This window comes from Culicoides brevitarsis, chromosome 1, assembly GCF_036172545.1.
Source record: "Culicoides brevitarsis isolate CSIRO-B50_1 chromosome 1, AGI_CSIRO_Cbre_v1, whole genome shotgun sequence".
NCBI classification, from domain to species: Eukaryota; Metazoa; Arthropoda; class Insecta; order Diptera; family Ceratopogonidae; genus Culicoides; species Culicoides brevitarsis.
In genome coordinates, this window is record NC_087085.1 from 13,895,484 (window position 1) to 13,913,630 (window position 18,147).

At 28.5% G+C, this 18,147-nt stretch overlaps 2 protein-coding genes across 2 annotated transcripts in view; both read left to right on the top strand.

The window, feature by feature from the left end:
- The window catches only part of LOC134838028 (endoplasmic reticulum chaperone BIP-like), a 260,113-nt gene that overhangs the window by 200,374 nt on the left and 41,592 nt on the right, over positions 1-18,147 (top strand). The gene's annotated exons all lie outside the window — the stretch shown is intronic.
- Positions 11,067-18,147, top strand: part of LOC134838432 (sex peptide receptor) — a 37,296-nt gene continuing 30,215 nt past the window's right edge. The window contains exon 1 of the mRNA XM_063853961.1: positions 11,067-11,765. Within this exon, the coding sequence (XP_063710031.1) occupies positions 11,408-11,765 (358 nt within the window). The 5' untranslated portion in view covers positions 11,067-11,407. The remainder of the gene's footprint in view (positions 11,766-18,147) is intronic.

The window sequence follows — 18,147 nt, forward strand, 5'->3', positions numbered from 1 at the left end:
TATTTCAAAACATTTAATTAGCCCAAAGTTATGCAATCAATACAATTTTTATTATAAATGTTAAAATGAATCTGATGAGGTATGCAATGAACATTACATGTCATATTTGGGAGATTTCCATATTTTTCATTATAAAAACTTGAAAATTTATGTTTCAAAACCTTCTTTGAACTAGAACTAACATCATACAAAAAATTCCAAAGAGATTCATAAAGCAGAATTTGAGTTATTGCGTTACAAAACTTATAAAAAATTTCAATTCCGACATTTTGTTTGAATTAGCGTGCAAAATAAAAATATTTTTCGGGATTTACAAATAAAATTTCAAACAACAACAAACTAAGTGCTTTAATGAATTCTTTTGTAAAAAGCTATTTAATTTAGTGTACAACGTTAACTTTAAAATGGTTATAATAATAATAATAATAATTATTTTCTAGTTAGCACAATGAAGCAGCAAAATGAATGTTTGCTCGTAATAGTTTTATAAAAGCTTTCATTACAGCATTTTAATGTAAACAGATGATTCTCGGCAATGTTTACACAAGAGAATCTTAATGGAGTTTTATTGACAGTACCGACAATGTACATGTGGCTTCGTAGTATGCGGAAACAAAAACACTGCGAAAAATCAACGCTAAACAACTTTCTTCATTAAAATTATGTCATTATTTAAATAAAACACAACAGGAAGTCTTCTTATGGCTTCTTTCTTCCTCCTTCAACGAAGAGTCTCAACAAGTGAAATCTCGGCACAAAAGGATCCAGTTAACTGCGTTAAATTACTTTCTATTTACCTTTTGTTGGCGACGTTGCCTTTTATTTCCTCAAGAAACCCCGAAACAACGAAAAGCGGCGCAGAAAAACAAATTATTTCAACCAAACAAAAACAAACAAACAATGAGTGCCAACAACTTTCGGCGAAGATGAAACAAGTACATTTTCCTCTTAAAAAAAATATTTCCGTCCTCTTTCATTGTCTATAAAAATTCTCGAGTAAATTAAGGTACGTAAGGTAAACGTCTGAGAGATAAATTAAAAAAATATTGACTCTTCCTTTCATTTTTGAACCGTAATTTTCCCCCCAAAAAATATTCATAAACTTTTTCTTTCCCACTTTTTCGGGACATGTCAAGCGAAATGTTTGTATTGACACAAAATTCAATGAAATTCATCGTCAGATAACGTCACTCAATTTTTAATAAATTTTTAAAGGAAATTAGTTTCTAAGGCCGACAAATTTTCAAAAAAAAAAAAAAAAAATATTGAAATGAAATGCAAAATAGATAAGAACAGAGAAATATTGACAGTATTTTGCATGTAATTTCCATAAAATACAAAAAATAAATTTATTTCAGTGGAGACGGCAGGTAATTTACTAAGTAAAATATCAAAGTTGAATTTTAATTAAACCCATCAATTTCAGTGTGAAATTTTAAAACCATTAAAATCCATCAAACTCAAAAATATAACACTTATTGTTCCCATTATAAGCTTCAAACTAGCAGTATTTGGCAAGAACGAGGGGAGTGAAAACACACAACCAGGTGTTATATTGCTTTTAATTTAATGCACAACAATAAAAAGCTTTTTTTTTATTAAAATTAAAATGCGATGCGTAGTTTAGTGCAAAAATAGCAAAATAATATTTTTGCAAAAAGAGGAATAAATAAAAAAAATTAAAATGTATAAAGTGGTGAAATAATTTTTGTTTTTGCTCATCCAACATGTTGTCATGCGTCGATAACCGTGCTATCGGATGTCCAAACGATCCGAGTGGTTTTCATCATGAAAAGGTATCATTATGCATTCAAATGTCATCATTAAGTATTAGTTGCATCCAGGGGTGGATTGTGACATGTTTGAAGGAAGTTTTTGTTCTGTAACGGAAAAATTAAAAAAATTTCTGTTTTTCCAATTTTGTGGTTAAAAAAATAATTTTTTTGATAAAATTTTAAAATATTGATAAAATTTGAAATTTTTTATAAAATTTTAAATTTTTTATAAAATTTTTATAAAATTTTAAATTTTTTATAAAATTTTTAATTAAATTTTAAATTTTTGTCTAAAAACTTCAAAATTTAAATTTTTTTTAAAATGCCGTTTACGTCATTCCATCCCTGATGTCATGAATTTGACCACATTAGTAGGCTTACAGCAAAATTACAACGTTGCGACTCAAATTTCATATTATGCCCCCGCATATTATGCCGTCATCCGTGCTTGTTGGTTGAATTTGTAGGAATTTGAATTAAATACTTGTTCGCTCAATAGCGAAATGTAATTTGCGCTTCATCTTTGTTGTCTTTGCGTTATCGCATTTGCTCGCAGGACAACTGGTATTTGTGGCGCAACAAAACTTTTTAACAAAAGAGTAGGAATCTAATCATCGCTATTCAATTTTATGTACTTCAAATGAACTTTACAAGCCAACTGACCGTGAGGTGTTACCCTATGAACTAAAAAGATTTATTTTTAATCCTTTTTAATGAGCTTAAGGTTGGAGTCATGTAATATTGTGAACAGGGAAAATATGATATTTGATTTTTACTAAAAAAAAAATTATAAAAAAATAATATTTGAAGTATTAAAAGGATTTAAAAAAAAAATATAATAAATAAATAAAAAAAAATTAATAAATAAGAAATAAAAAAAAAATTAAATTAATTAATAAAAAAAATAAATTAATAAATAAAAATAAATAAAAAAAAAATAAAAATCACACACAAAATGAAAAAAATTTTTGAATTGGTGAAATTTTTAAAAAAAAATAATTTTAATGCAACTTAATAAATTCAAATAAAATAAAAAAAACTAAAAAAAATTGTTTTTTTTAAAAAAATTTTTAAAAAGACACAAAATTTAAACTTATAAAAATTTTTTTTTAATTACGATTTTTTTTTGAAATTAATAAGGAGATATAAAATAAAATTTTCATGACCGTTTTTTCGAAAAAGAAGAAAAAAAGTCACAAAATGCTTTAAAAATTATTAAAAATTTTCATCGAGATTTTTTAAATTTTTAAATAAATGAAAATTTTTTTGGGGCACAGCTTTGACACACACACACACACACACACACACAGACGACAAGTCGAATTTAACACCGCATTTGTTCTTCGAAATGACTAAAAACCTTTACTTTTAAAGCCGTAGAGTGTCCTGCGGGTTACAAGCTCTTTTTATTCGCTTCATAAAAACCAACGTTACAACGAAATTTTTCAATGAATAGCTCTACAATGAACAATGTTGATGCACTCGCTCTTGCAATGAGTTCGTGCAAATGCTCTTATCTGCAACGCGATGCAGATCCAGATATCAAACAACACAAAAATACCACAAAATGTCAACAAAATGCCTATTCTCTTTGTGTACCTGTGACGCGAGTTGAACATTTAATTTGTTTTCTGCATGCAAGTGTGTCACACTCTCAAAAAACTTCAAGTTAGCTAATTGTAATATTCTGCCCTGGGACAAAAGTAGCGATTTTCCGAAAATACTATCTCTCGTAATTTCGCAAAATTTTCCATTTAAAATCGTAATCCGACAGAGAAAATCCCACTATTAGCCACACTATCGTGCCTACAGACAAAACAAATTTATTCAAATGGGAGATAGCCAACAAACACATTCGTGCCACTTACAATCAACACAAAAATATGGATCAGACGAAAAGGTCGATGAGTTGAGTGTTGTGTGTGTGGTGTCGAGTCAACCAGCGACAACTTATTTCGGAGGAGTACTCTTCAACGAGATAAATAAAATTGTAATAACGGTAATATCACGAAAAATATTTCATTGAAATGAGTCGGTTGTAATGATGATGGGTTTACTTGGCAATCAACACATGAAGGGATCTGAGGTAGAAATAAAGGTTGGTCGAGAGTAGTTTAACTTTATTTTATTTTTGTACAAATGGATGCAGTATCAAAAGTATCCTGTGTGTTTGATGACATAATCGTACGATTAACAGTTATTTTTTGTGCATGACAGTTTTTCGGATGAATTTTTTCTGGGGAAGTCATTAAAAATACGAGACAATATGTGAGAGGACTGACAACAAAAAAAGGACAAACATTTTTTTAAATATGGGTTTTACGTGAGTAATCAGCTTTTTTTTAACGAAATATGGATTAAAATATATTTTTTTACATTTCAACTTGATTTTTTGACATTTTGGTTTAATTTAAAAATGAAATTTAAAAAAAATATTGAGTTTAAATTAATTCGATTTTTTATTCATTTTTTTAATTTTATTTTTCAATTAAATTATATTTTTAATTAATTAAATTTTAATATTTTCAATAATAAATATTTAAATTTAATAAAAAAAATTTTTTGAAAAAAAAATAATAAACGAATATAAAAAATTAAAAAAAAAATAATTTAATTTAATCTAAAAATAAATAATTAAATAAATAATTAATAAAATTTATTAAAAATAATTTATTTCAATCTAAAAAAATAAATAATCAATCAAATTGAATTAAATTCAATAAAAATTTTTATTTTTTTTAAACTCTAATTTTGATTATATTTTTTAATTTCAATTTTTATTAATTTTTAATTTTATTATTTGAAGCCGTATCTGCAAAAATTAATTTTATTGATAAAATTATTGCTCCTAAGTAAGAGTTTTTCATCAGAAAATAATGAAAAATATTATTTTTCTCAGAACAAAACTTAGAGAAAAATTTTCTCATGCATTAAAAGTAGAAGTTTTGTTATTTATTCAAAGTTTCTCCACACTGTCATCGAACTTTCTTTTCTTTTTCCCGAGAAAAACCGCACTGTCGAACACATTTTCCCCAAAATTTTTGAGGCATGTTGCTAACATGAAGCTTGTTCGCGAGATCAATACTCCCGCTGATTACCAAGCAACCAGTTACCATTAAAATTTTGTTAAACAAGTTTTCAAACAAATTTCGCTCATAAAATAACGATTTGCTTACACGAGAGGAGAAGGAAAAAAAACATAATGCTTCAGACGGGATGTGTTCGAGAAAAATAATCAAATATTCACCACACATAACTCACTTCAGATAAAATTTAACTTTATCTCCGAGAGCGGCAAAAATCTTCTGACTCATGATATGAATTACTAGCGTCATAGATATGACAACCACATGTTGCTCTTTGATTATCTGTCAAAATGCGCATGGAACGTGGTGTGATTTTGCGATGTGTAAATCGAAAACTGAATTTATGTCTATCTAAGGGTATAAAGTTAAAATTATCTTAACGAGACGCGATTTGAATACGAATGCGAAAAAAAATTAACGAGAATCGATTCGACGAACGAGGCAATTTGGATGGCAAACGAATTTTTCATTCGAAAAATTGCTCATTCTTGCGATCCTAAATTAATTTTGCAGCAAAATAATGACGGAACGTTCTATCGTTTCAAAAATCTAATGTCCAAGTGGATTGCATAGAGATTACATGGCGGCATCGAGTTGCATCGAGACACGTGTGCAAAGGCCGTATCTTAATTACATTTTTACACTAACAGGTTTTCCCGGAAAAAATAATCCAAACGATACCGACAACTGACTGATAGCTTGCATCGTTCGCATCCATTCCGCTTCGTTAACCATTTTTTCTCTGTCTCTTTTTCACTTCATCAGATATTGCTTGTTGGCGGAACAAATTGAGAGGTTGTTGATTGATTTGCCGTACCGAGGTTTCGGACAACCTTGAATCAAATATTGATTCTGTCTTATCCATGTGTCCAGTCAAGTCTATTTTTTTTTGTTTATTTTGGAGCTTCCGTTTGCTTGTTGGTCGAAAACAATCAAAATTCGAGTGATTAGAAACGTACTTGAGCTGCAAGGTAAGAAAATCAACAAATTATTAAAAATAAATCAGAATTTGTAAAAAATTTAAAGCATCTGCTACTTTTGTTGATTTACTGACAACAACAAAAGCGTCTGGCCCAAAAAAGGGTAACAAATCAAATAAATTGCAGACAAACAAATTCATTGTCATGCAGTGCAGCACACAAATTGTCGTTTATCACAAATTTAATGCAAAATAAATATCACAAACATTTTTCGATGTTTTGCTTGAAAAAAGGAGAGGCAAATATTGAAATGGAAAAAAAGTTGACAGTAAGCTTTAAATGTGCAAAAAATTTTAGGAAAATGCAATAAAATAAAATGCTTTGTCATTTTATTTGAATGTGAATGTATTTTTGGTTAAAAATAAAAAAAAAAATAATTATTTTTTTTTTATTTAATTAAAAATATAAATTTAAATTATTTTTTAAATTAAATTAAAATATTAATGAAATTATTATAAATTATTTTTTTAAATAAAAAAATTAAATAAAATTATCAATTAATTTTTTTATATATTTTAAAAAAAAATATAAAAATAAATTAAAAAAATTAAATTAAAATAAAATTATCAATTAATTTTTTTAAATATAATTAAAAATAAATTAAAAATTAAAATAAAATAAAAAATTAAAATTTTTGTAAATAATTTAAAAATTTTAATTTATCATTTTTTTTCTCATAAATAGGTAAATTAATAAATTAAATTTTTGTTAATTTTTATTTTTTTTTATATTTTTTTTTTTTATTTATAAAGTTAATTTATTCAAAAAAATTTCCAAAGTTTAAACCTTTATTTTTAAATAAAAAAAATAATAATAATTAAAAATTGAGACTGAAGCGAATTTTTGAACCTTTTTTATTGTTTCAGCCCTTTTTTCAATGAAGAAAAAAATAAGGTGCTTTTTTTTCTTTTAAACACAAAATATTCATGCTTGAGATGAACAAAATTTTTGCTTGTCTAAAAATTTATCGTACTAAACGTTCTGTCTGTGTTACACGGCTCACCATAAACTGATATTACTTTATCGTTCCCATGCACATTTCTTTCCTTATCGTGATCATAGACAATTCGAATAAATTCTTTCAATATTTTACCAGAGTTAGGAACTCGAGCGAAGAAAGCAAACCATATTGGAAAAGCATTTCCTTGTCGGATCTTTTTCTGTACTTTTTATGTCTTCAGAGAATTAACATTCAAACAAAAAATAAGCAAATATTCCTTACGGTCTGTTTGACTCTTCTTACTTGTCTTCTTGTTTTCGCTCGGATTATCCGCAAACTTTATGACTTTCAATTCGCAAACTTTTTTTTTTTTTAGATATTCGAACTTTTGACCGCTGGTTCGCTGGAATGCATTTGAAGCAGATGAGAAAAAAATAAACCGACATGTGTAATGGTTTGTGCGGTTTTCGTTCCATTTGTATCCCTTTTTTTTGTAAGCAGCAAGAAAGAAAAGTAAAACTTTTTTCATAATATTTGTGTGTTTGTTGTAGACAAACATAATATTTTTGTGCGACTCAAGTACGTTTTTATATGAATCAATGATTTATGAGAGATGAACGTGAAAAATATATTTGTGTGACTTTCATGACATCGACTTCAGTTACAGACAGGCATGCTCGAGTAATTTTATTATAGTTTTTTTTTCTTTCATTCACTTTTGATGTTTTTTTTTTGTTTGTGTGATTTGTCTTTGTCCGGACGTGTGTTAAGATGCTTAACTTTGTGAAAAATATCTTTTGCTATCAATTTTGGATCAATGTCAAACTAAGAAGATGATGTGCTCACAAATAAAAAAAAAATGTATAAAGTTGTCGGATGGAGAAGAACTAATGATGGTATCGCATTTTGATTTCATTTACTGATCGTTTTACCCACGTGGTTTCATAAATTTTTTGATCACGTGACTTGAGAAAATTTTAAGCTACGTAATTTAAAAAACCTTGAAACTGAAAACAAATTTCAAACCACGTGACCTGAAAAACATTTTAAACCACGTGACATAACAAATTTTTTAAACCACGTGGTTTGAAATATATTTTAAGTCACGTGGTTTGAAATACATTTTAGGTCACGAGGTTTGGAATATATTTAAAGTCACGTGGCTTACAACAAATTTCAGGTCACGTGGTTAGATAATCTTACAGATTGGAGAGTTTTCTGAGATATTTTTAAACCACGTGACCTGAAATTTATTTTAAGCCATTTGGTTTGAAAATTTGTTAAGTCACGTGACCTAAAATTTGTTGTAAACCACGTGATTTGAGTAATTTTTGAACCACGTGACTTGAAATTTGTTGTAAGCCACGTGACCTGAAAATTTTTGACCTACATATAAACAAATTTCAAACCACGTGACTTATAAATTTATCAATTTTGTTTTTTTTTCGTCAAAACGAGGAAAGTTTTCTGCATATTCATCAATTTACATCACATCAAATAAACAAGTTGCCATCAAACCGGCATAAAAGACGGAAAACTGTCGAGAAAAGGAGTCTCAAGTTGCGTGATTTGTGCTACATGTGTTGGATTAATGCCATGCAGAAGCAGCGGTGGCTTTGTTATCACAGTTGGAAAACAAACATAATTTTAAATGAAAATGATTGTTTGACTTGGCATGCGGCATGCTTGTTAGTTTGTCGTTAAACAAATAGTTGAACTGATTACTGTTTATTGTTTAAGTTGGCTAGACGTGATTATTCGAGGAGGCATTATAATTAAAAGAGCACGACTGGCAGAGCGAAGGGATTAATTATACGGAACTTTTTCCATTGTCATGTCAAATTTACATTTCAATGCCAAGTTAAACGCCCTTTTGCTGAACAAACAATGTCTCCTCGTCAAGCACCATGGATCTCATTAAAATACCAAAATTAAGATGTCAATCGATCAATCACGCTATAAGCATAATACAATAATGCTAATAATAACATGTGTCATCCTTATTTGCCTTTTTCCTTTCCTTCCTTCCGTTATCGACTTCGGGTTAGCGAGCAATGTGCATGAACGACTTTCATCACTTGTGTGCTTGTTTATCACACCACTTGACTGCAAGTTGACGGGTGAGAGAGAGGATTACTCTTGATCCAGCTCAAAATATTATTCCTCGCTTCGTTTACTTGAAACTTTTGCTCTTTTTTGAAAAACCGCAAGAGACACAAAAAAATCAATAACCATCACTCACTCATTGTTGTTTGTCTGTTCGCACTTTGTCAATGAACTTTACTGACTTTTTGTCGATAAAAAATTTTGAAAAATTTATTTGTGAGTTTATTGAGGCACAGAAGGTACTCCAATCGTCATTATAAAAGGAAAAAGATAAGATGCGTATGTGTGGGAATAAAATGTATCGACGAGTAAATATTTGATTTCGTCTGACTGCTTGAAGCTGTTTTGGAATAAAAAAGAATAAAATAAATATTGAGCTGTTTTATCCGGATTTGAAAGAGATTTCGAAAAGTTTAAGTAACAGAGTAAATATCAAAATACGCAAACAAATGCTGGTAATAGTTTACAAATGAGACACTTGAACGGATTTGATACGAAAAATGCTTAGTTTTAAATTCTTGAAAATCTTTTTCATTACAAAAATTGTTTTTGTCATGAGTCTGACTTCCACAAAAATATTATAGGTCAAAAGTTGTTTATTCAACAAAAATTTAATAATAATTTTATCTTAATTTTTAAAACTTCAAAACACGTAAGTTTAATATCGAAAAATGCACACAGAGAGAAAATATCTGGACTATGCAAATCTCAGGCATTTATTATTATAAATTTAAATTAAATTTTCCGGTTCAAGTCTTTGCTTATTCTTGAAGACTGCACCACATTTGGGATAAATGCAAATTTTTCTTTTGAATATACTTCAAATAAAGAGAAAAAATTTCGTTAGAGTACGTTTTTTTTTGCTATATTAGCATTTTAGGTTGAGGCAATTATGAAATAAGTTTGAAATATTTTTCAAGATTTTTTTAAAATAAATATGTCAAAAAACTATTTTTTTTAAAAAAATAAAAAAAATAATTAATATATAAAAAATAATAAAAAATTGGAAAATCTTGAATTTATTAATTTACGATTATTTTAAGTTTCTTTTGATATTTTCTTCAATTTTTATGAAAAAATTTAATACAAAAAAGTTTTTATTTTTTTACAAATTTAAATAAATTTTAATTTATTTAATAATGACTTAAATATTTAATTAATTATTTAATTAATCGAAATATATTTTTTTTTGTCCAAATTGAATGAAATATAAAAAATAATTAATTTTAATAATTATAATTAATTTGACTAATAAAATTATAATTAATTAACATATAATTAATTTTTGAATGGAAAAATTTTAAACAAAATCAAAAATTTGTTGGGATCTAATAATTTATTCAACTAAATTTCCTCATTATATAGAAATTTTTGAGTTAACATTAAACAAAATCAAAAATTTGTTGGGATCTAATAATTTATTCAACTAAATTTCCTCATTATATAGAAATTTTTGAGTTAACATTGACAAAAAATTAATCTAAATTTAAAAAAAAAATCTACTTTGAATGAAATGAGAAACAATTTTCCACATTGCATCTAACCAAATTCTAATTTTGTTTAAGATTTAACAAAAAAAAAATTAATTTCTTCATTTTCCGATGTCAAAGAACGTTCTTGCTCTTTCTTGTTGCAAACTGGCTACATGTTCAAAAGACGATAAAACGATTTTCATTTTTTTTTGTGTTTTTCTTGATTTCAAAGAAATTTTTTGCGAGTGTCTTTTGTGTGTGTTTGACTTCTTTCATGTTTCAAGTGTTTTCTTAGCCGGAAATCTGCGATAAAACTTTGTCAAAAGCCATTTTTTTTGGTAGGCAATCACTCATTAGCGATCACTTAATCTAATTCAATGAACTATGCTCTCTTGCGGCGTTTAATTTTTTTCTTTATCAAAAAATTTATATCACAAAAATAAGAGATTTCAATTTTTTTTGTGTTTCATGTTTCTTTCGTAGCTTTAATATGTTCGTTTTCTTTTCTTTGTCCACCGATCGTCGTCGCGTTGAACGTGAAACTTCCTGTAATTTAATTTATTATACTTTTACGTTAACTTTTCTCTGTCTTTCTCACTCCAACGACTCCTTCGAGAGAGAGAGAAAGAGCGTTTAATGTTCACTCATTCTTCACAAAATAAAATAAAATATAATTTTTTTTACACATTTTCTTTTTGCAGAATTAAAGAGCCTTGCTGGCAAGATGAAAAATGATGAGACAAAGACGACACTCAATCATGACATGGTTTTACAACTTCTTCATGACGACGATGATGGTATCAAAGGAAAAAAAGTGAAATAATTTAATAATAAGGAAAACGAAAAAAAAAAAAAATATCAACATCAAACTTTTTTTTTTTCACAAACAGACAAAAGTACGGTCCCGGAAGATAATGTTCCGCAATTAAATTGAAAAAGATGAAAAAATATGATTAAGACATCATCGTGCATTAGAGTAAATTTGATAAAAAAAAAACAGAAAAAAAATGTTTGAAAGTAGATAAGTGAATTAAAAAATTAGAAAATCATGGATAACTTGACTTATTTCGCCATGCTCATCGGCAACGATGACACTAAAGCTAGCTTAAGTAGCAGTAATAGCATAAACAATAATCACATAATCCCCGATCAAAGTGTCATACCCAGAAACAGCACCACGAGTGACGACGAGGCATTTTTGGATGACGGCAACTTTTCCTGTCTAAATTTTTACAACAACATGACCTATCTGAATGTGTCGTGCGAATCCAACGTGCAAATTAGTGTCATCTTCTACGGGTACTTTTTCCCAATTCTGTTGCTCATCACAGTCGTGGCCAATTCCCTAATTGTCGTCGTGCTAAGCAGACGGAATATGGCATCGCCAACTAATTCGGTACTTATGGGTAAGCATGTTATAATTTTACTCACATTTATTTTAATGGCGCAATATTACTTACTTGCCTTTGTGCAAAGAGAGAGAGAGAGAGTGAAATACTTTAAATGGATATTTTAAAGTTAATGATGTGTGAAATAGATAAAAATTTTGCACTGTATCGTCCAAAAATGCGAGAGAAGGAGAAAAAGGAGCCGAATGTGCATTAGTTACAATGATATGAAAATGATGCCGATTCAGACAAACAACACATTGAGTTTTATTTTATGTTTTGTCGTCGTGCATGTGTGCCTTTATTTTTGCAACGAGACGTGGGCTAGCAGGAAATTACCATTAGGGACTAAAGCATCAAATATTCACTAAAATTATGAATTTTGTAAACAATTTTTTTTTTGATTAATGAACGTTAAAAATTTGATCACGTACCGTTGATTCACTTTTCTTCGAAGCTTTTACCGCCTTTCAATGAATTTCGTCTGGAACGTCATTTGTCTTTTTTTTGGCATGAAAAGTATTAAACTGTAAGGTTTGAGGTTATTTTTTTATAAAAGATAAAAATAATCCATAAATATATTTTCCAAAGATCTGATCTTTTATTTTGATCTTAAGATCTTTCTGATCAGTCGCCATTTTGTTTTTTTGATTTAACAATTTTAATCCACAATGAGGAGTATAAAAATTAGAAATTTTTTAAAATTTAAAATGATATTTTATTGAAATAATTTTAATTTAATTTAATTTAATTTAAAAAATTTTTTTTTAAATTAATATTTAATTTAATTAATTATTTTAATTCAAATTCAAAATATTTTTTGTTAAATTAAAAAAATATATAAATTAATTTTTATAAATTATTTAAATTTAAATTAATTTTTTAAAATAAATTTTTTGAAACGAAAAAAAGCCTTAAAAAAGTGAAGAATTATTTTATTTTATCTAAAAAGTCAGTTTCGTCTTTAAAAATTTTAAATTTCAGTGATCGATTGAAAGATCAAAAATATCACAAGATCTTAACGGCCATTTTAAAATTGACAGTTACAAATTTCCACAGATTTTATCGAAATTTCTTCCTTTTCCCATCGATTTTATGACATTACTATTTGCATAAAGAAAAGGTTAATGACTTTTTTTACACATAAAATCCGTCTAACTTGTTCGTCTCAGACAGCTTTTATGTCTTGTTTTACATACAAGCTTTTTATGTTCATTATTTTCTCTGCTCGAGAGATTTTTATCACCATCGTAAAAACCTGTCTTTCGACAATCCATCTTAGAATATTTCGTCTTTTTTCTTTTCTTCGTGTACTAAAAGCTTTTTACAGCAATTTAACGAAGACACAATTACCTTTTTAGTGCATGAGGAAGCAAAAAAGTAAATTTTTAAAGCTCTTTTTGTGCTTCTACCTCACTTCACCTGCTCATGAAACCCGGAATTTTATCTTTATTTCCTTATTTTACATAATCAGCTTGGATGTCAAGCTGATCAGTATTCCGCCCATGCAAAAATATGTCGAGAGCATTTCCAAATGCAAATGTATGCCATCATCTACTGGTCTTTTTTTTTTGACATGTATGTAAAAAGCTTTTCCAGCAAAAATTTCGAACATGGCTTTAATGCGCTTCTGTTCGTTCATTTTCGAAACAATTTTCCTGACTTTATATCTCGTATGTCACAAAAAATGAGAATCTTTTATACACTTTCCTATTTTTTTTCGTCGTTCTTCGTTACTATATGACAAAATTATGTAAAAAGACACACAATTTTTGTTATTTTCTATAAAAAAAAAGAAAATCTACTATTATCATCGAACGTTGAACTTTTTCTTCTTCTTATTTTGGTTTCCATCTAAAGATCGTTCTTTTAGTATGTTAAATATTGTAGGAGAGACCCATATATCTGCATCTAATAATAACAATAAAAGGGATATTAAATTGTGTTTTTTGCCGTCTTCTGTCGTCGTTCGATGTCAGCGTAACAGGATCGACGGCGAATTCAAGCGAACGAGGTTACGAGATTACATGTTGTGTTTGATTTTCGCAGCTTGTCTATTAAAGCAAAAAGAAAAAAAAAATGTAATAATTTGAAAGGCACTTTTTCCATACTTTCCTCATCTCTCTACTATAAATAAACGCGTCGTCGTCGTCGTCACATCAATAATAAGCTGATTCAATTTTTCGCCAAAAAAATTTTCCATAAGTGCTTGTCTCTTTTTTTTTAACTCATACTCGCAACATTTAAGGTTTATCTACCTCTCATACGCGGGTTGGCATGTTAACGTTGTTGTGGTGAAAGTTATTTTCGCACATACGCGACATGTACGAAAAATGACTAAAAGCCGTTCAATATAATCAACTTATCTATATTGTTCTTTTGTCTTTTTTCGTATTTTTCTCGTTGGGCTTTGATAATAATCCCAATTTATTATTTCCGCCTTTTTCCCTCGAAAGAAAAATGTCGCTTATCTCGAGACGCTCCTAATCCTGACACACTTCGCTTCATGTGACAATCACTTGACTTTTGTGTGTCATCGTTTTAAATTGTGTCAGATAAAGGCAAAACATGTTTTTTACTCTTTTGATACCGGAATATTGAACGATAGGCGGCAAAAATAAGTCTGTTTCACATCCTTTTCCTACTTTTGTTTTTTTTTCTCCAACGATGGACCTTAACAAAGGTTTTTGTTCAAATATTTTTTTTTGTTTTTTTTTTCTATTATAAAAAAAATAGGATGACAAATATTTTTCGGATAAAATTTATGGGTGAAAAAATCTCGAATAAAAAATACCAGGCGTCAACATTTTTTTTTGTGATTGAACTTTGAAGTTGTTTTTCCCCTTTTTTTTTTGGATAATTGGATATCAATGACTTGTAAATTTTTCACTGGAAAATTTTCAGATCCACTTTTTTACATGACATTAGTCACATTGCGAATGATCATTTTCTTATCGTTGCGTGATGCTTAATTGCTCGAGATTTGCTCCGCTGTTATCGTCGAATGACAACAAATATTTACATATAAAATACATTTAGCAGACACTGACCTTCGAATTTCGTATAATATATTCAAGTTATCTTGATATTTTGCACATTTTCTGATTATCATTTGGAAAAATTAATTCGAGCAATTTAGTTTTATAATTTTATTTTTACGGCTTTTGCTTTTTTTTTGTTTAATGTGACGCGTTTTTGTCGGTCGTATGCTTAGAGGAAACGCGCACGGAAAAACAATAATGAGGAAATGATTAAACATTTTGGCAATTTACGGAAAATTTATATTACGTAAGAGATTATTATCATCTGGCAAACAATCGGATGTGCGGATGTTCGTGCCAACATCTTTTTTGCAGGTTGGCGCGAGAAAAATGTCTTTTTGCGTTCGATATCGAAGACAGTTGGAATGCGGCACAGAGTTCGGTATAGCGGCGGCGTGGGTGAGAAGATGATGTGTTAATATTATAATAAAAGTTTAAATATTTTATTTGCGCGTGTAATTCATAATAATTTTATTATTTGGGCTTAAAATGTGCGCGTTACAAAATGATTTATTTATTTGTATTTTTTCCGGGATTTAATGTGATGCTCGTAAATATTTGAAGGAGAGAAAAATACAACATATGGATGAAAAATGGGTGAAATTGAACTCTTAAGGGATCAGATGAGCCTCTGAGGAGTCAAAGTGACCCCTTAAGTGAATTTTGGGGTCCTTAAAAGGAATCAATCTGATCCGTTGAAGGATCAACTTTATCCCTATTTGAGTTTGTCATCTGTAAATTCAAAAATAATCCTTTCAAGAGTTTAATTTCAACTCTTAAAAGAAATTTGACCTTTACAGAGGTCATTTGGATCTCTCAAGGCTTAGAAGTTCATTTTGATCCTTTTTTGAGAAATCGATCTAACACCTTAATGCTAATCTTATCTCGCTTAAGGTATTAGATTGATTCTTCAAAAAGGGATCCAACTAAATTCTTTAGCCTTGAGAGATCAAAATGACCTCTGTAGAGGTCAAAGTAACCTCTGAAGGGATCAAATTTCTTTTAACTGATGAAATTAACCTCTTGAAGGGAATAATTTTTGAATCTACGGATGACAAACTTCACAGAGGATGCTGAGGATCCTTTAATGGATCAGATTTATTACTTTTAAGGACCCCAAAACTAAATTAAGGAATCAATTTAACTCCTAAAAGTCAATCTGATCCCTTAAATGATCAATTTTATCAATTTTTTGACCATAGAGAACATAAAAACAGCAGGCAAAAATATTTAATCTCATCTCATAGCGTCATAATTTTACGAATTAATTATATTATCATCGCATCCATGCACACGAAGCTATTAATTGTGAGATGCGAATGGACAAGGAAATTAGTCTTACACACCGTAACAACGTTGAAACGGCGATAAAATGCAGAATTTATGTGCACCGCCTCGTAGATGTTTCGGATTAAAATATGTTTTCTACAATTGCTGAACATTTGTCAGGAGAAAGAGCACGAGAATGTGCGGAAAGCCAAAAGAGTGGAAAACAGTGTGAAATTGCCGCAGATGGTGGTTCATGTGAACTGTAAAACTCCCTGTTAAATAACGATAAAACTCATGGGAGTGTAAATGACAATAAATTGAAATAACAACGGAAATCCTTTACTCCAAAGGTAGATTAGTTTAATTTCGCATCAGAACGTTTCAATTGATCTCGTTTTTTTTTTATCAATGATCTGATTGACACAAACAGATTGCACGAAATTTCGCTTCATCATTTTTCATCCAGATTTTTACATTCAAATTTCAACTCGCACGAAAAAATACCGGAATATCATGCCTCAGTTCGTCTCACGTAACATATTTGTGTCGGAAACATACCAGCACGAAAAAAAATCCAGCAAAAAGAGATGTAAAAGGGTATCATCTTCCTTTCTGTTTGTTCGCCGCCTTGCTGCAATGCAGAACGCGTATTTCATCTCACTCTTGTGTTGTTATGCTGAACATAATATTATCATAAAACCGTCGGAATAAATATTAAAACACCATAACAATCTACAATGTGACTGCCCATGACATTATAGCGACATGCCGGAGAACCGCATGACTAGATAAAAGAACGTCTATCTATCTTTCTAGCGTGAAAGAAAAAAAGGGCACAATAAAAATCATAATATAAAAATATGGTTGGCTAATGGCGAGTTTGTTATGGTAGGGTTCGTGCAACGAAAAAAAATTGTAAGGAAATATGAAGGTTGAAAAAAAATTGCGAAGGAAGAAGAATAAGGAAGCAATGTAAAATTAAAGATAAGTCGCCAAAGGGGTTTTTTAATCTCTACGGACATGATAAATTGACCTTTAAATGTTTTTTTTATAATTTTTTTAGTTAATTTTATTGAGAGAAATTTAACAGATGAGGAATGAAAATTTAATTTTATAGAATATCAGTTTGACCATTATTTTTTTATAAAAATATTTTAAATAAAGTTAAAAGATTTTTTTTATCAATTTTTTTAACTTCCTGAAAACAAGAATTTTAAATAAGTTTTTTAAACGCAAAAATTTTGAACAAGAAAAAAAATTTAAACGCACCCGAGTAACAATTTAAGAAATTTTTTAAATGTAAAAGTCACAAATTCGATAATTGCTCCTCACTTTGAGAGAGATATTAGATTTTAAAAGACGTATTTCTGATTCTTTATCTGACGAAGGAATTGACGAAAATTATTATTAAGAAATAGATTAAGTTTTTTAAACATGCAAATACGACAATTTTGTGACTTAAAGCTAAAAATCTAAAATTATTCTACAATTCAAACAGGATCCATTTTGTATTTGGAAAATTTCAACCATCTTTAAAAAATCCCCCATCGCGTCCAAATTTTTCATTAACTTATGAATTTACCTGATTCTCTGAAATGTTTAATTAGGTAGGTAAATTAATTAAATTAAATTATAGGAAATTAAATAAATTATTTTATATTAAATTATTATAATAAAAAAAATAAACAATATAAAAATTTAATTTTTAAATTTAATTAATTAAATTTAATTTAAGTAATATTATTTTAATTAATTTTAATTAATGTAATAAATTTAATTATTTAAATTCCAATTTTTATTAAATTAAAAAAAAATCATAAAAATTTTCCTTTCCTGTTTTTTCATTAAAAAAAAATTTAAAAAAACATACCTGAGATGCTTTTGACAGTGACAAGCAATTATTTCAATAAGATTTTTGTTTATTTATCTTTTTTTGTTTCACTCATTAAATCATGATAAAAGTGCTACAATTTTGCAGTTCATTAAATTTGATTGTGATAATCCAAGTAGGAGAATGGCAAACTTTTTAATGAAGTGACAGAGCATGCAGTGTAGGCGGCAATCGAGGCATCTTTATCGTAGGCGTTAAG